This window comes from Emydura macquarii, unplaced genomic scaffold, assembly GCF_026122565.2.
Source record: "Emydura macquarii macquarii isolate MOO-44397 ecotype Brisbane River unplaced genomic scaffold, CSIRO-AGI_Emac_v2 contig_3506, whole genome shotgun sequence".
Taxonomy (NCBI): Eukaryota; Metazoa; Chordata; order Testudines; family Chelidae; genus Emydura; species Emydura macquarii.
In genome coordinates this window covers 8,240,409-8,259,798 of record NW_027133643.1, presented here as the reverse complement: position 1 = coordinate 8,259,798, position 19,390 = coordinate 8,240,409, and the positions used below count along the sequence as shown (strand labels likewise).

At 39.6% G+C, this 19,390-nt stretch overlaps 1 protein-coding gene across 11 annotated transcripts in view; it reads right to left on the bottom strand.

Moving 5' to 3' along the window:
* The window catches only part of FGGY (FGGY carbohydrate kinase domain containing), a 351,678-nt gene that overhangs the window by 94,032 nt on the left and 238,256 nt on the right, over positions 1-19,390 (bottom strand). For 10 of the 11 annotated variants that reach the window (XR_010917523.1, XR_010917522.1, XM_067535443.1 and 7 more), the window contains 2 exons: positions 11,937-12,065; positions 1,055-1,158 (listed from right to left, as the gene is read on the bottom strand). The exons of the other annotated variant lie outside the window; for it this stretch is intronic. Coding sequence is in view for 8 of the 10 variants with exons in the window: in XM_067535443.1 (XP_067391544.1) it covers positions 1,055-1,158; positions 11,937-12,065 (233 nt within the window). In the remaining 2 variants the exon portion in view is untranslated. The remainder of the gene's footprint in view (positions 1-1,054; positions 1,159-11,936; positions 12,066-19,390) is intronic. 11 annotated transcript variants of the gene reach the window in all.

Below are 19,390 nucleotides of genomic sequence, written 5' to 3'. Positions count from 1 at the left end.
GCAATTTAAACATGTGCTTAAGTACGTAATTAAATCCCATTGACTTCAATGGGATTTAATTACCTGCTAAATGCTTTGTTTTAATATGGACAGGATTACTGACATGCTTAAAATTAAGTACATACTTAAATTCTTTGCTGAACTCCGGTGTATATGACAAGGTCAGTGTCTTATTAACATGCTGCTGTCATGGCCTATATCCATGAATACACACTAGGAGGACAAGATATAAGCACCTCTATTAAGTGTAGCAAAGACATGATTTAACAGTAGCTTCCTCTTTTCACAATTTGAGATGTCTTTCCTTGACAGCAAAACCTCTACCCGCCCCCGCCCCAATTTGCTCATTTGGGAAAAATTCAGGTTATCATCAGTCTAAATTTAAGAGTGTAATGAGTTTTAAATAAAAAATATAGCAGAAAAGAGTACTTATCTAAATGGAATGCTTTCAGACTCATACATTTTAATTAGGTATAAATTTCCAAAGCAGACACTAAATTTTAATTGCAAGCAAAGGAAAAGCTTTTTCGTTAATTCACCAGGAAAAATTAACAAAGCAAAAATTGCTTATCAGGGTTTTTTTGAAGTCATCATACATATCATAATTCTACATAGATCATTGCAGCTCTCAGAGGGAGATGGATTTATATCGATTGAGTGAGGAGGTGGGGGAGAAGGGCTACTGGAGAACACAGACTACTTCTCTGAAGACACTATTCAGGAACACATTAGTGACATGCTTGTCATGGATAACTCCAATTCAGAGTCTCCCAGATCAGATTTCACACTGCTCTCCTTAAGCTTCTGCAGCATTGTGTTAGACTTTGCTTTTGCACTTCATGTCGGGTATTTTTTCCCAGTATTGATTTTCACTACTATTAAAGCTCCTGGTTGGTGGCAAATGCATAATATATCATTAATATCTGAAGGTAAAGATAAAAAACACACCAGCCTAACAAAAAAAAAAAAAAGAGGGTGTGAGGGGAAAATAAAGTGTAATTTCTCTTTAGAGACATTAGCTACAGTACAAAACTATGACTTTGTATCAACCTACCCCCATGTGACAGGAAGATGTTCCACAGATCACAGCAAGTCGGGATGTAATGGGCTGATTTTCACAGGGCAGGTTATGTCCTTTCACATCTGCGCCAATCACACCTATTAAAAAAATCTTATCTTAAAAAACAACCCAATGCTCACAAAACAGAGTTTTTTAGCATGTGAATTGTGGTAAAGGAAGTCACACTGCATAAGGTCAGACCAATTTCATGATCAGAAAGGTCTATTCCAGTCTGATGATTGGGGAGACTGTTTTAGTGACAAGATAAGGATGTATTCTTGTTTCAAATGCATGGGGCATTACACAGATTAATTACTTTCCTCTATACTCATTATTATTATTTTATCCATTTTATTTATTTTATTTATTATTATTCAACAGTAATGATGGCTCCATTGTACCAGGCACCATACAAATGTGTAGAAAAAGACAGCCTCTGTACTGAAGAGTTTACAGTTTAAATAGCCTAAATAGAGAAAAAATGAGAGGGGAAAAAGGGAAATATCATCATCCCTGTTTTACAGATGAAGAACTGAAGTGCAAAGAGACTAAGCAACTTGCCCAAGGTCAAACAGGAAGTCTGTGGAAAAGACGGGAATTGAACCCTGAATCGCAGGCAAGGGCCTTAATGTTTTCTTGCTTTGTTCCCCACTGTAGGAACTACTCTGTCACTGCCATGTAGGGTGTTTTTGTGTGTACCTCCCAATAGCATTGCTGAAAGCCTAGGCACATTTGAAAATCCTACTAGGCACCAATCTGCATCTTTGGGCACCTAAATCCCTTTAAAAACCTGGCCCTAAATCCCTTTGTGTACATACAATTTGTGTACATACCCTTTGTGTACATACAGAATCCCATCTGAGCAAGAAATATACATGTGGTAGATTAGGCTGAGATTATGTCTGTGGTATTCTGTACACATATGGAATTTATTTATTTGGAAGGATAAACAGAATCCTTAAAGTATTACTACAACCTATCATGCTTTATTTTTTACCCTCCAGACAGTGACATGCCCCACTATACATTAAGGATTTTGCATAGTTTAGTTTAACAGGTAATTTCCTGAACTAAGAAGTATTATAGTTAGAACTACAGAGGGCATTCAAAATATTATCTGCCCACTACAGCATACAAATCTACTAAAGTGTGAATTTTCAGCACAACAGGTAGAAATTTATTTGTATGGCTCCCATAATGTTAATAAGTCTCATGGTTCAATAACTTATTCGCTACGAAAATATGAATCACTTCAGCAAAAATCTTGGCCCTGTTGAAGTCAGTAGGAATTTTCCCATTGATTTCACTGGGGCCAGAATTTCACCTTAATTATGCCAATTTTGCCATCAGTGAGGTCTTGAAAAGTCTATTTGTGATTGACTGAAGAGAGATAACATTAATTATAACATATTATAATTATAATGAATGAACAACATTAACTATAACATAGAATTTATAACTAAGGTCAAGCCATTTAATTCCGTTATTAGGACAATTTAAATACTGTTAAGAATAGTTTTTACTTCTATTTTAGTTAGAATATGTAGTACAAAGGGATCGCCTCACGGGATACCTTTTGTGAAGATTCTCAGGGGACAGACTTAAAACAGCAAACTTCAATACCATACAAACTATAGGACACTCAGTATTAAATGATAGGAAACACTTCGTAGTCGTAATTTCAATTCTTTTTCCACAGTGACAAAGTATTTAAGATACTGTACAGTAAGAGACCTATAATGCGGATGCCTGTTTAAATAGAGCAGGTAGTTTATTCCAGTTTTTTGAGGTCACAGCCTCAACAGCCAGACCTCCCATACTCAGTTTTAACCCTAGGCACTTTAAAATTAATAGACTAGGTCGAATGAAGGGCATATATCTATTCAGCTTCCAGTTTTCAGTTTTTCGGTAACAGATTTCAGATGCACTAGTTTGGAAGCTACTCAAGACCTCTGTAGCAGTAAATATCAAATAACTCTTCATCTCCTCTCTACTCCACTCACAGACTTCAAAGCTGTCATAGATTCCAGGGCTCAAACCATCCAAAAATATTTTATACCTAGCCAAATGCAAAAATGGATTGTGTGTCAAAATTTACTAGCTATGAAAACTAAATGTCCACCATGTCACGATAGCTCAGTCTGCATGATGAGAGAGGGCTATTTTTACTGTTCTATCTTTGTGGACCATTTTAGATTCACTCAGAAGAATGTATTGGAACAATTGAGACATCCAACGGAAGTTAATGTACAACGGGGTAATCTAGAGTGTACAGATGCTCTAAGGCATATTCCTTATACACACTGTAATTCTCAACAAGTCCTTGCTTGACAAAACATGGGAAAAATGCACAAAACATGTGACATCACATTTTTAATATATGGCAACTTTTCATTAACTAGAGCAGTTAATTATTCTCATTATTTCTTGGTTTAAATTTTCCACATCGCAGATGTTGTCTCTTTTCTCCCTGCATTTTCTTTCCTCTGTATATTTTTCTTCAACATTTTTCTCCTTTTTAAAAAATGGCTGTATACTATAATCTGACATCATCCTTTTCCCCCTCACTTTTATTAGAAGCCATTTTTTCAGTGGAAACCCTCCATTTCCCCCCTTATTTTCTTATATCCTGTCCTCTCCTTCCACCACTATTTTTCCTTAAGCAGTTTCAGATTTATTTCCTGTACTTTATGAGTAAAGAAGGTGGAAACAAGGGGTGGAAGGAAGGGAGGCATTCTCACCCCACCATCTATGCAGCCTTCTGCATTTGAGAGATCGCCCTCTGCTCTGGTTACCCTTTTCTCATAGCTTTCCCTCTCTTCTCTCCCTCTCTCCAATCCAAATCTTTATTTCATCTTCTTCTCTACCAGCCCCATGTTTTCAACCCTTCCCAGATTCAGCAGAGCAGATTTACATTTCACAAATCCTCTCCTCCCACAACCTCCTTTCAACTCTCCTAGATATGCACTTAATTTGTCCTAGTGTCCTAGATTTTCCTTGCTACTGCCATGCATCTCCCTCCCTCCACCACAGAATGATGGCTCTTTTCCAAGCCATCACCTTTGTAACACTGCTGCCCATATAGCACCAACCGGGTGGAGGACAGGGGGTGGGGAATGATGACAGAGAGAGATCAGCGTGACTGGTTTTCCAGCACAAGCTGTCAAACTTCACTCACTAGATTTCCCTGCTCCTGTTGAATGCATGCAGCCATAGCAGGGAATCTGTGACTGGTAGAGCTCCTTTATGGAAATATGCAGCCATTGTGGAACATGGTGTCTGGACTGAGAATACTGAGATATGAAAAGTTACTTCCCACTCACATCTATTCACTCTTATACCATGTGGTTGATAGTGTAGATAATAAGAGCGATTCATTCCTCTGTATATGAATTAGCGCTATGTCATCAGACCAGCTTTCAGTATAATTTTTTCCCACACAATCAAAATCTTGTTGCTTTCAAAGGAACACTTAATACTGGAAAGGCCAGGCCTTTAGTGCAGTTTTGTTAAGATTCAAACTTCAAACTATAAAGATGCTGGGGTGCAACAAATTATTCTCCATGTCTAAATAAATGCATTAATTTCACATATACAGTATGAAGTGATGATGACGAGAAGGAGAAAGTCACTGCTAAACATTTGTGATTTAAGGCTTACGAAGGCCTTCAGTGATAGATGTTTACAGCAGGAGATCAAAGTGATTTTATGTCCTAAAAGAAAGGATATTTTGTTGCACATGTCTATATTTTATTTAGTGAATGGCATACATTTTAATAAACCTAAACTAATGGAATGTAAGAATTGAGATTACAAGTCTGCCTTTGAAAAGCGGTCTCTAATTTTGCTGGCACAATTTTGCTCACATTTAGGGCTAAATTTTCTGTCTACCCTTACCTGAGCCTCCATTTTCATAAGCACAAAATTGCAAGGACAAGTAACCATTTTACACACAGTTTTATGCACCCATGATACATCTCACTTTGCCAACTAAGGCACTGATTTCTGCAACCTTAGACATTTAGTGACTTAAGTTGTCTGTGCTAACAACTGGGGGGACAAAACGTCACCTACATTTATTGCTGACAACTTCATCTTGCAGAAATGCCAGCCAGTTTCTGAAAATCTGAACCTTATTGTTTTGTAGCAGTGAATGGGAAAACTGCAAGGGTAAAAGTATGTGAAAACCTGAAAATTAGGTCCCTTACTGTGTTTTGAAGTGTTGAAATTTGTACCAAATATTCATCTACCTCCACAAAAATAAGATGTGGAAATATTTCTCTCAGTTCAATATGCATTTGTTTATAAGATAATTCTTAGCAATGTGTTTCAACATGAGGTTATACATTATCATGTATATTCTACAACATGAGTACATTAAGTCCTTCTACTGAAAAACATTTCCCTGACTTTTTAAAAAAAAACCTTATACACACACACACACAATTGGTTTCCTAGCCAGAATACAAATGGAATAATTAAATATGGCCAATACAAAGCATAATAATATATATAGTAAATGGATAATCTAGGAGAAACAAAAATTGGAAATCGTAAGAAATGCTAAAATAGTTACTTTCTGTTTTCTATATATTAATTTAGTACTTTTTAGTTTTGACCAGTGTGTTTAATACACTATCAGGAAATGAGAGATGAGTCCACAAACTAGAGAGCCAGCATGGTCCAGTGCACCGGACACTGAACTAGGACTAAATTTAGGACACCTAGATTTTCTTTCCAGCTTTGCCACTGATCTGTTATGTGACCTTGGACAAGAGGCTTCACCTTTCCATGCCTCTGTTTCCCCAGACCACACTTTGCGTGTCTTTTGTATTTAGAATTCAAGCTCTTTGGAAGACCGTTTCTCTCTATGGGTCTTCACAGCGTCTGGCATGATGGAGCCCCAATCTCTGTTAGATCACTAAATGCTATGCTAGTGCAAATAAACAACAACAAATTATTGTCTATGGTACAAACTACAGTAGTTCATTGATTTACAAGACTTCCCAGCAATTCTGACATCAGTGGGACAGCTGAAATCAGATTTACTTTCAGAATTTGTTTACTGAATGACATGAATGGATAACTAATGGTTAACAGCATGCCAAGATTAAAAAGGAAAGATTAACACCTGCACATAGGGATGTCTCCATGCTTTAATACCAAAATGGGCTGATTTTGAAAATAGAATCTTGATGGATTAATAATAAAACATACATTAGAACAAACACATTGTATGTGTGTGAGAAAGAGATTTTCAAACCTCGGAAGTTAGCTGTGGTTGGAATTCTGTAACTGGGGTGCCTCATTGAAAAAACCCACCTAAATTCATATTGAGGTTTTAAGGGCCAGATTTACAAAGGTGTTTACACACTAAAGATGCAGATAGGCACCCACAGGAATTTACACAAGTGCCTCAACATATTAGGCACCTAACTCTCATTGAAAGGCAATGGGAGCTAGGCACTCATCCAACCACAGGCCTATCTGCGTCTTTAGGTGCCTAAATACTTTTGTAAATAACATCATCTGTCTCTTGCATAGCACTTCTCAGTGGTTCGCAATCTTTAACGTGTTTATCCTCACAACACTCTGTGAGTTATTAATATCCCCATTTTACAGATGGGGCACTAAGGCAGGGAGCAGATAAATGACATGCCCATGATCACAAGGAAGTTTGTGATGGAGCAGGAACTGAACCTGTGTTTCCCAACTCTTATGCTAGTGCCCCAACCATTGGACCAGCCTTCTGGTGCCAAAGAGGCTTCATTTTCAGAGGTGATAAGCACTTGCAGCTCTGCGTGATGTTCATGACTGCTGTGGGCTGATCAACAATTCTAAAAACCAAGTCTCCATGCACAGGTCTGAGACACATCCTCTGTGACCTGCCGATGCCATGCTTGGCAGGAGAGTCTGCCATAATGTGGTACCTCAGTTGTCCCTTCAACTAATAATAGTTTACAGCATGATGGTTAACAGGACATTTAGTATTGTAGAGGTTTGGATGCTATCATTCTAGAAATGCAACTGTGTCCCAGCCAGGACAAAAGATCTGTTTTGACTGCCCATCACCTGAGAATGGGGAAACCTACCATTATGTTTGTGGCTGTGAAGGGCTCAGAAAAGGACATTTTCAGGGAAGATGAAATATCCCCACCCTACTATTCAACTCCAAGCGGATCATAACTGATTAAAATTAAATGGATTAAAAACTGGCTACCTGAGTTGTCTCAAAATGTAACTGTAAACAGAGAATCATCACTGAGTGGGTGTGATTGTAGTGGGGACCCGCAGGGATCAATTCTTGACCCTGTGCCATTTAACATTTTTATCAGTGATGTGGAAGAAAACATACAATCATCACTGATACAGTTTGCAGTGGTAGATAATGAAAAAGACAGGTCACCGATTCAGAGCGATCTGGATCGCTTGGTAAGCTGGGTGCAAGCAAACAATATTTGTTTTAATACAGCTAAAAGTAAACTTCTACATCTAGGAACAAAGAATGTAGGCCTTTCCCTATTTCAGATAGTTTGGTTCTGACTCTTGGCTCCGATTCCTGGATCTGACTCCATCTTGACCCTTGATTCTGACATTCAGATGCTGACTATGGTTCTGACCCTTGGCCCTGGTTCATGGTTCTGCCTCCATCTTGACCCCTGGCTCTGACTTTGGTTCTGACCTCCTGCACTAACCACTAGGACTGACTCCTGCTCCAACCACTAGGCATGATTGCCTATGACCAGTCTCCTGCCAGATAGGAGTCATTGAGAGGCTCTTTCCCCTAATCCCATTACACCCCTACTTCCCAAAGGGGAGGGCAATATCTGCAGTCTGATGGACCTCAGTTGAGCTATATGAATAAGCACCAATTGTAGCTGTGAGCCAAGGACAATGTTTTTGGTCTGTTTAGTTCAGTTTTTCCTCAGCCGTCAACCAACTGGGACATCAAGGAAGCCCTGTGTGTGCTCATACCTCCTTGGACATCATCTACCAGATCAAACGGCTTTATTAGCAGTTGGACATATGAAGCATGAAAGTTCTGCATCACAGATGCATTTTGGTAAAGGCTGGTAAATTCAAAGCGTGAAGGGCAAAACTATCCTCTCAGAATGACAAGACGGAGCAAGACACAGAGATCCTTCTTTTCTGTCCATGCTTGAAACTCTCACTAAAAACTCCATGCATGTAGGAAGCACAGAAACGTGAAATCTTGTTGTGCCATATGGTTCTCAGAGAACAACTTTGCCCTAAAGTCAGATGTTACCATCTTCCTTTTTCCTAATTCCAAAGGTCACAAATGTATTTCAACAACCAGATGATGCTGGAACTCTAAGGCTAAAAACTCTTAGTGATATAAAGCAGCTGGAAGGAAAATGGTAAATAAAACAGTGGAGGAAATTAATCTCCTGAGTAGTTCTACTGAAGTCTGCATGAGGGATGACTCTGACCTACAGTTCGACAGGGTAGGTAATACAAAGTTAATGGCATGACATTCATTAAAGGTGAAATGAAAAGCTTTCAAAAGCAAAATAAAATATCTCCTCTCCCCCCCCCCCCAAACCAGTAACAGAATATGTATGTGGATTTGAACATTACAAATGCATTTCCATTTTAAAAGACATCTGAAAATAATTTCTACCAATACTTCCACTAAATGGCAAGCCCAGACTTAACGGTCCTGCACTTTCCTTGCAGCAGCTAAAGAGTGGAGCTCTGTGAAGCTCGGTGGCCTCATTTTGCAAGGGAATGTGCCAACCTATTTCCCTTTCTTTCTGGTGGGTTTCACATCAAAACCATTCGAAACTGAAGAGATTTAGACACCTCTGATGTGTAAACATCAGTCATCCCAGATTTGCTTGAAAGGTTTATAACCCTTCCGGCAAATCTGGACTAGATTTTGAATTTGAAAACAGACCTAAAGCTAAACACCAGTGAAAACCAAAAGCCTTCAGAACAAATCTAGATTATTCATACTCTCAAAGTTCAGGAGTGCTTAATTGAAAATTGATTATATGGGTAATGAATGACTGATACCAGACCAGATTTTTAATAGCTAGTTTCCATTTTTGTGGGTGCAAACTGTGGATGCTATTTGCATCAACAATTATTTGGAAATGAAGGTAACACACGTTATTTGCGGATAAAATCCATAGCGTATGCATAGAGGAGGAGATCCCTTTGCTCCTCTCATTTACTGTTTTCATGGCATGGGTCGATATTCATTTTCTCTTATCTATGCTATTATAAAGCACTTGCCAACCTCCCAGCTTTAATTGGTTCATTTTCTTCCTCCCATCTCCATCTTATTCTCTGCCCTTTTGTAATTCATGGAGTTATAATTTATGTTTGTTGGTTTCTCTTGACGCCTCCCCTGTTGCACACTTTTTCTCTCTTGCACCTTGTTTGGGGCATCAAAACAAAATGCTAGATCTATTTAAGAGGAGCAAAAAGACAGAACATTACCTGAGTCCATCAAAAGCAGATATCAAAAACAGTCCAAAATGCACTTTTAATCTACCAAACATTAAAAAGTTGTGATCACCCAATTAGTGAAAGAATAAGCAATTGTAAAAAGTACCACAATATAGCATTATAAAGAAAGCTGGTGATTTTTCAGTTAACCTTATTCCAACTAGAACTGGTCAAAAAATTTCTAACAGAAAAGTTGTCTGTTGGAAAATGCTGATTCAACTGAATTTAATTTTTTTGCATGAACATCTTGATTTCATCAACATTTTCAACAGGAAATTATGGAATTGTTTTGTTTGGAGAAGCTCAAAATGTTTTGTCAACATATTATTCTAAACTAAAAATACAATAAAAATTAGTGTTGAAACAACATATCAACCTTATGAAAACGTTTATTTTGATTAGGTTAAAACAAAATATTTCAGAATATTTTTTATTTTTTTTTTAAAAAGTCAAATTTTTAAACTCCTCTTCCTAACTTTTGACAAAACCAGATGTCAAAATCTTGGAATTTCCCACAGGATGGAAATTCCAGTTTTCAACCTGTTCTAAGTCTAATTTTTTTGTCTGTTATTTTAGATTAATTACACCCATAATCCTAATATGTAAGTAGAAAGCCGTTTTTGTACTATGTCCCACATTGGGCTAGTATACAGGAAATGTGCAAAGGTCTCCATTCTATTATTTAAACACAGGGGTATTACCCCTTAAAACTCTACCAATGGGGAGTCATGGGGTTGAACCATTTTTAAGTCAACCTTAACTCAGTCAGTGAAGTCTGATAATGCAGATGCAACAGCTCCATGGAGCCTCCAAGTAAAAGCTCTTTTCAAATGTATTGGTAAAACCCTGAACCTTTTAACTATTTCAGCACCAAAACAGTTTGTTCTATTATCTTCCTCATTTGATGCTTTAAAATACAGGATACCTATAAACAGACAGCTTCCTTCATTTTTTAGACGGCTGTTTTTATCCTAAACTCTGTTAGTTTCATTCACACCAAATCCTCACAAGTCCTCCCGCCTCCTTTCAGCTGTCTCTTGGCTCCTGTTGCCAGCTAGGCTGTCAACCGGCTGGGGCAGACTGGGTCTGCTTTGTTATTTGTCTGTACAGGGCCTAGCACAAGGGAACCTCATCGCTGCGTGGTAATCAGAGGTGCTACTGTATGAACCATACTCACAATAATTCTAGTCTCAATTTCTCAGCATTTACTGATGAAAGAGTTATGGGGAGTTAGGACCCCTGTCAGGTTATGGGGAGTTAGGATCTCTAGTTTCCAGCTCTGCCACTAACGGGCAATTGGTTAGAGAGTGAGTTAATATGCACTGAGAAAGCAGCAGCACATTGCTGTGTTGCCCATGGTGCAGCCTGTGAGGGAGTCACCGTCTCGCCACGGCTCTGGGGAGTGAATAAAGTGCACTAGGTCTATACCCACTGCTACATCAATTGTCCAGTATACTGGTGCAGCTATGCTGTCTGGTTCAATTGGGGAAAGAGAGCCAAGCTCTGCCTATCTTCCATTCCTTCCCACTCACCCGCAGTGGAATGTGACGGATGTAACAGCTGTGTGAAGCCTGCTGCCCCTCACCACCTGTGGGTAATGGTACAGGTAGCTAGAGCAAGTAGTAAAGGGGCAGTGGGGGAGCCGGGGGATATTTGCTACAGCCACAGAAGCCAGGCCACAAAGTGGCTCCATGTGACAGTGAACAAATTATGTGAGTCTCTTCACCTCAGGATACTGGTCTATGAAATGGACATTATAATACTACGCAGAGCTGATGAAATAGTTGTAGTTAAATGTTTTTCTTCAGAAATTTTACTACTTTTGAGCTTGAATATTTTTGGGAAATATGAGTGGAATACTGAAAAATGTCAATGAAGTTTCATAAATTTTAAGGCCACAAGGAACCCTTATGATCATCTAGATCATCACCTCTTGCAAAGCAGAGACCAGAGAATGTCCCTGAGTGATTCCTGCATCAGACAAGTGATTTTTGGCTGACTACTTTATTTTGTACTTGAGGTTTTTTTTTTTTTTCCCAAATGCGTTGAGCAATGGTAAACTCAGTGGGAGCTGCAGACTCTCAGCACCTGAGAATTAGGTCCTTGGTGTCTCAGGTTGGGAAACTGAAAGTGGAGGCAACAAAAATTAGTGGACACTTTTGAAAACTTCAGCTCTAGTGACTTGATTTTAGTGATGTTTATACACCCTCTTTTTTTGTAAGTGATTTATAAAGATGTTTTTTAAAAGTGTGCTACTTCATAAGAATAGGTGATTTCAGCGTAAGGACGCCATCCTGCTTGGATACAGGTGTCTGTAGATCGGAGAGAAGGAAATTTCACATAAAAACTTAATTTCAACAATATCTCTGTTTCCAAGAACAGTAAATGTGTAAGAGAATACCTAGCCCTCCAGCATGTGCATCAATGAGAGATGCCGCTACCGCAGTTCCTTCAGCAAGACCGAGGTCTTTTGCAGCCTCTGGCGTTAGGCCATTTCCAACAGAAGCTCCAGGAGACAGGACTTGGTTTCCTGAGCAGACACAAGAAAAACCAAACACCCATCAGTTTGATAAACAGAAAAGCAAACATGTATTTTCCTGAAAAAGTGCCTTTCCCTACCTCTGTTTAATGTACTATGCATATAAAAGTGCATTAAAAACTTCATTTACTTACCAAATACCAGCTGTGCTGTGTGTGTATGTATCTTAAACACAAAACTGTGTTGTATCATGCTGGTAATAACAGTTTAAAAACTGATAATTATTCAATGCCCAATACACTTATGTAGAAAAGATTTTATTATAGCCCATTCAAAATTCCATTTAACATGGTGTGATCTTTTTACTAGGTATATAAATAGACACGCAGGCTCAGACTTTACACTGTAGCTACTGACTACGTATTTGCAGAAATAAAGGTATTTTAGAAATTAGACATTTGGGGCCAGATTCACTCAGGCTGATGCAAACAAGTGAAAAATGCACCTCCTGCACCAGTAAGAGATGCGTGGCCCAGAGGTGTTTCCATCTCCCCCCTCCTTCAGGGGCTCCACCAGACAAGTGATGGCTTTAATGCCCATTAGAGGCTCTGTAGGAGCCAGCAGAGACTGCTCAGGGGAACAATTAAATCAGTGAAACTTCCCACTCTATCTACGTTTCCTTCCTGGCTAGGACCACCCACTTCGGAGTCTGTGCTGGCTATTTGCAATGGAGGGTACATTGTGGCTACCTTGTACCTCTACCCTCTCCCACCCATCTGGTATTCTGCAACAGGGCCTTTCTACCACATTCTGTGCCACCACACTGGAGGGAATCTGGGCTTTTAACTGTTCTTTTCCCCAGAAGCAAAGTTTAACACCTAATCAATTATGATAAAGGTAGGGATGGGTCCAAGCTTTGAAGCCTGGATCCAGATCTGGATTCTTCACAGTTCAGGGGTTTTTTGGATCAGAGGTTTGCTTCAGACCACCTACATATAAAAGGTCCTTCCCTTAGGTTGTGCTAGAACATAACTAGACACAAAGCAGTAAAACAGGATTGATGGTCTTTATTCATCCACGGATTAGGTGGGTGAGGCACACTAAGTCACAGTGGGAGCTTCCACACACTACTTTGCCAATGGCTTGGCTCTACCTCAGAAACTCCATATTCATTCAATAGGCCTTATCTTTAATGCTGACTCAGTTCAACAAATCTTCTGGGCAGAGTTGGCACAATTTCTGTTTAAAATAAAAGATCATTCTATTTTCACAGTGGGTTTTCATGAGAATGCATTACATTTCAAATTGGTTCTGATGTGGTAAACTCCAAGTACAACTTGCCGCACTTTATAGATTAGTGAACATGAATAGCCTATGATAAGAATGGTCAGGAACACAATATTGTTAATGATGATAACCTTCATGATAGAAGCTATGCTATTTTGTTGTCAGATGAAAAGAAAGTTATGAAATTCACAGGTGGAAAATCATAGAAATGTAGAGCTAGACCATTCCTAACAGGTGTATGTCCAAACTGTTCTTAAAGACCTCCAATGACGAGGAGTCTACAACTTCTCTTGGAAACCTATTCCAGAGCTTAATTACGCATATAGTTGGAAAGTTTTTCCTAACGCCTAACTTAAACCACTCTTACTGAAGATTAAGATCATTACTTCTTGTCCTTCAAATTCTGAAGACATGGAAAACAATTAACAGCAATCCTCTTTATAATGCCCCTTAACATATTTGAAAACTGTTGTCAGATCCCCCCTCAGTCTTCTGTCCTAAAGATTAGCGTGCCTGTTTTTTTAACTTTTTCTCATAGGTCAGGTTTTCTAAACCTTTTATCATTCTTGTTGCACTTCTCTGGACTCTCAAATTTGCCCACATCTTTCCTAAAGCATAGCGCCCAGAATTGGACACAGTACTTTAGCTGAGGCCTCCTCAGTGCCAAATAGTGTGGGACAATTATCTCCTGTGTCATACATACAAGAGCCTCTTAATACACCCCAGTGTGATATTTGCGTTTTTCGCAACTGTATTGATTTCTGACTCATAGTCACTTTATGATGTGCCTTCAAAGTGTAGCATGTTGCAGTCATGGAAGACATCTGGCTTTGCTGCTGATGTTTTTTTTTAAACAGGGTATCCAATTGCCTTGTCAGAAATCTCCTACTGGTCAAATATGTAACGTACTTTGAGATTAAACAGGCTTTCCCCCCAACACATAACTTCTGAGTGTTAAATCATCAGTCAGGCTGTGAAACACTCAGCGACATAGGTCCCCATGCTCTCCCCTTCCAAGTTTCATGCTTGAGTTAGCCTGCATATCATACTGTGAATTTAAAATCCATACATATGGATTACTCAAAGCTTTCCCACTAGCTCATGGGTTTATATTCAACTCATGATATTAGTAACCAAAAGTGAACATTGTTGGTGGCTTATATGAAATGAATTGCTGGTCTCCTCCACTTCCTAGAGGACAAATGCCAATGTTTTATTGCTTATAGGCTTAGAAGAAACATGCTTAACTTTCCAAGTGTATCACTTGATCACCTCTTTCAATAAGGTTAGACAGCAGGATGTTTCTATTTCAGAACAGTGTAGTTAAAAGAAATAAAAGACATCAAAGAGTAAGATTAGAGCAAGGCTAGAGTTGTGTGCTTCTTCCAACACTGAAAAACCTTGCAGCTAGAAGAAGGTTCAAGAAAGTTCATGCAGCTACAACCACAGCTTTTGTTTCAGAATCAGCTGCACCTCCTTAATGTGTACAGCCAGCTCATGCTGTACATCCAGCGTGGGATGAAATTATTCTGATGGAAAATCTTTCACCACTCACTCCCACAGCAGATTTGTTTCAGTCTGAATGGTCAAATATTGTAACATGTAATTATTAAGTGGTTAGAGTCCATTCTAAAGATCAGGGCTACTATTAGACAATATCTTTTCTTACCAGTTATTCAGTTACTATATTTATGCCTAATGAACATTTAGGGAACGATTTTAGAGACACAGATAATCCTCTTTCCTGATGTAAGCAGTAAAAAATGACCATGTGGATTTCTTTGAAACAGAAAGCTCATTAGAACCGTCAACATGACGGTTATCCTGCTTAGGAATGGAGGGTTTGGGAGGCTGTGAGATACAGTCATTTTGCGTTTTAGTAAAATGCACTAAGCACAAAGCATGCCCACCCGGGTTTAGAAGAAGTCAGAGTAAGCACAAACAATTCTTCCCTAACTGAAGCCACTTCCTGACAGCATGTGAGCTCTGTTCACATCCCGCCCACGTTGCCAGCTCTGCTGCAGCCTGGTTTTAGGCATAGCGCCTGGCATGACCTCGGGAGAACAAGTGAAAGACCAACTTGAGAAGTGATCCCACTCCAAATCGAACACCGCGGGGAACGCTGAGCAAACGGATCCAGCAGTGCAGCTCCCGCTGCCTCCTACTCCCATGGGGAAGGGCAATAGAAACCATCCAGAAAACACACACCAAGTTGCCTTTGGGGAAGAAAGAGAACAGAGATAAGATGAATGGAGACCCCTTTCCTCCTATCAACTACGGAAGAGGTAAGGAGGGCAACAAATTCCTTTCTCTTCATCAGCCACGAGAGGAGGGTCTCCTAGTCTTCATCCAGCAGCTAGGAGAAGAGAGAAATCCCTCTTCCCCATCCAGCCAGAAGAAGGCAGAGGTAAGAATAAGACGAAAGAGGCTGGTGAGAAAGTCAGAGGGAAGAGCCAATTCCTTCAGAACAGCAAGAAGGATGATGGGCCAAGAAAGAAAGCATCCGCCCGGTCACCCAGCAGCTGGGTGACAGACAGATGAGTGTGGTAATGAAGGAATGCTGTATTTCTCCCTCCACCTCAACCCCTAGGCCTTAGAGATCCGTGAAGAATCATGAACTACATGCACAGGGCCCTGCCTGCGTAGTAAGTCTGGGTGCAGGGGGAAAAACAGGCTTCATGTGGCCTTGACTCTGTCCCTCATAGTGGAATTTGCTCTCCCACCCACGCAACTGTAAGTGGGGATGGGATGGGCAAAGCCTTGACTCTACCCCCAGTGTGCAGGGAGGGGGGAAGGAATTGTGACTCATATGTTCACAATAGCTGAGATGCTAGAAAAGTCAGCTCAGCATCAATGTACATAGAATTTGGAACTGCAAGGATCCATAATGGTTTAGTAAAACACCCAAGGAATAGGAGCACAATGGTCACAATTAAAAAGCAAACATTTGCCAACTGATACCACACAGTCACCATGCTTATCTCCTATTCGAAGCGCTGGGGATAAGGAGGTATCTCAGACACTACCATGTGTGGTAACTTCTGAAAATGCTGACTTTTGGTAGCTGTGTGTAAAGCACAGACCAGAGGTGTGGGTTTGCCATTCAAATAAAGACACTAGCCACACAGAGGAATGATGCTGACTCCCACCTGAGCAACACAGCAAGTTACACACTGGCTGAGGAAGCGAAGAAATATCGCAGCCAGAGTAAAGATACTAAACAACCACATACTTCTAATCCACCAACAGGTAACACCATTCATACTTTCAGCTAGGTAAAGGAAGCAAATCGTCAGAGGGAGAGATGAGAACTCTGCAAACAGAGAATACACAGTGAGAATACTGTGTCCTCTTCGAGTCTTTCGAAAGTGAATACATAAAGCCTTTAGTTTAAAGTAATCACATGTGCAAAGCATCCGCCTCTTTTAGAATAAAACCTAACATAACAGACCCATGATTATTTGAAAGCAAAGAACTTTCTCTTTCACATTCATACAGCGGTTCCACTAAGTCACACAGCCCTTCTCAATGCACTGCCTCGATTCATTTTTTATTGAACATTTTTATTTTGAACAAGACATCTCATTTTTAGCAGGGTTCTTTCCTCCTGTACAGCAGCAAGTTTACAAAAGGAAAAAGCTGTCTGAAGCCTTTCCTCCTCTTTTATCCTTTCCTTGAAGACTAACACTGGAATTTGCTATGATCTAGTTTTGTTTAAAGAATTTATGTGATACCCATGACCCCTCCACCTTTTTAGGCAGTTGCCACCGCAACCACTTATTTACCAGACGTAATACATGAAGCAGACAACAATACCTCTTCAGTGCACTTTGGTAAGCAAAGCGTACAGTACGGAATCTTACTAATATTTAACAGAAACAGACTTTTTAGTGCTTACCAGTCTTTTTAGAAATAACAAAAGGAAAGCCCAGCAGGGGGGCCTCAGCTGACTCAGCTATTACACATTCACTCATTTAAGAGCAGCTTTGAACCTGTCATGCAGAACTCAGTTGCATTTTGTGCTTAATTGTATTTGGCTGCATAACTGTGAAAAAAATACAAGAGAAAAAAACCAAAAGAAGAACTTTATTTTCTCTATTAACTTTACACCTGAAGATTTAAAAAGCCAATTTTATGTCTGGTATTAACTCCACTGACTTCAGGGATGAATCTGGTCAAAGGACTCTGTTCTGCACCATCTTTTGACCCAGTTAGATTGGAATTTCCAAATGATGTTAATTAAAAAAACCAATCAGCAAGATGCAGTGATCTCTCCTTTACATAATAATACATATCTTTTACCTAGCACTTTTCATCAGTAGATCTGAAAGCGCTTCACAATCTTTAATGTATTTATCCTCACAACAACCCTGTGAAGTAGGGAAGTTTTATTATCCACATCTTTATTTTTACTAATGGGAAAACTGCAGCAAAGAGAGACTAAATGACTTGGTCAAGGTCACAAAGGAAGACGGTGGTGGAGAAGGAAATTGAACCCAGGTCTCCAGACCCCTAATGACTAAATAATCAAGAAAGTTACATGTTAACAAAAAGAGTGCACAAGCACAGTGTCAAAGGAAGTAGGACCTTCGTAAAGAATGCTACCTTCTATTCACAGGGATCCCACTGCATTTAAACTATGGGCTAACTCCTGGGCCTGTGTTTGGTAGAGTATTTTGGTTAAACAACCACAAACAAAGAATAACTATAAACAGAATTAGGTCAGATTGAAAGGAGGGAGGTTCCACATGGATCTGTTGTGGGTCCGGTGTTGTTTAATGACCTGGGTGGAGGTACAGAGAGCATACTGATCAAGTTTGCAGATGACATAAAGCCACTGGTGTTGCCAATGCTTTGGAGGGTAAAGTTAAAATTCAGAGGGATCTGGATAAATTGGAGAACTGGGTGATAGACAACAAAATGAAATTCAACAAGGACATAATGTACGGTGCTACACTTACGGGGGGACCAAACCCAAATAAATGTACAAATACAGACTGGGGGAAAACAGGCTTGGCAGTAGCACTGCTGAGAAGGATCTGGGAGTTGTGGAGGATCACAGCCTCAACAAGAGTCAGCGTTGCAATGTTGTTACAAAAAAGCAAATGCAATTTTAGGTTGCATTAACAAAGGCATAGCAGCGTAGAGAGTGTGAGCAGCTTTCGCCAGCGGCCGTACTGCTCTACTCAGCACTGGTCAGGCCTCAACTACAGCACCGTGTCCAATTTTGGTCACCAATGTATGGAAAGGATGTAAAGAAGCTGGAAAGGATCCAGAGGCGAGCGACAAAGATGATTAATGGGATGAAATGCAAGCCATAAAAGCAAATGCTGAAGGAACGAGGTATGTTTAGTTTGGAAAAGAGGATATTAAGGGGGATATGATAGCAGTTTTCAGGTACTTGAAAGGCTGCCACAAAAAAGATGAAGTAAAGTTGTTCTCTTTTGCCACAGACGGCAGGACAAGAGGCAATGGGTTCAAAATACAGCATAGCAGATTTAGATTAAATCTCAGGAAAAACTTCCTAACTATAAGAACAGTAGGACAATGGAACAGACTGCATCAGGAGGTTGTGGAAGCTTCTTAGCTGGAGATTTTCAAAAGGAGGCTGGATAACCATCCATCTTGGATGGTTTAGATACAACAAATCCTGCATCTTGTCAGGGGGCTAGACTAGATGACCCTTGCGGTCCTTTCTAACCCTATGGTTCTATTACTTAGATTGTAGGCTCTTGGAGGCAGGGATTGCCCTTTTTGTTCTGTGTTCGTAGGACATAGGATGCTGTGCACTGGAGAAATGGCTAGTGCCAGAGAATACAACCTAATTTTCATGCTTATTTAGAACTGAAGTGTCCCTTAGTTAGCCTTTGCTGGCATTTAAAATGATTGTTTTTTATTTCAATATTAATGCTGAGTGGAGATCTTTCCAAACTAACAATCTAGAGTTGGTTGGGAATTTTCCCTTCCAATTTTTTTAAATGAAAAATTCAGTTTCTACAAAATCAAAGTTTTCTTTGAGAAGATTCTGATTTTTCAAAACTTTTAAATTGTCCAGCAGGAAAATTGAAAAGAAAGATTATATTTCAGGT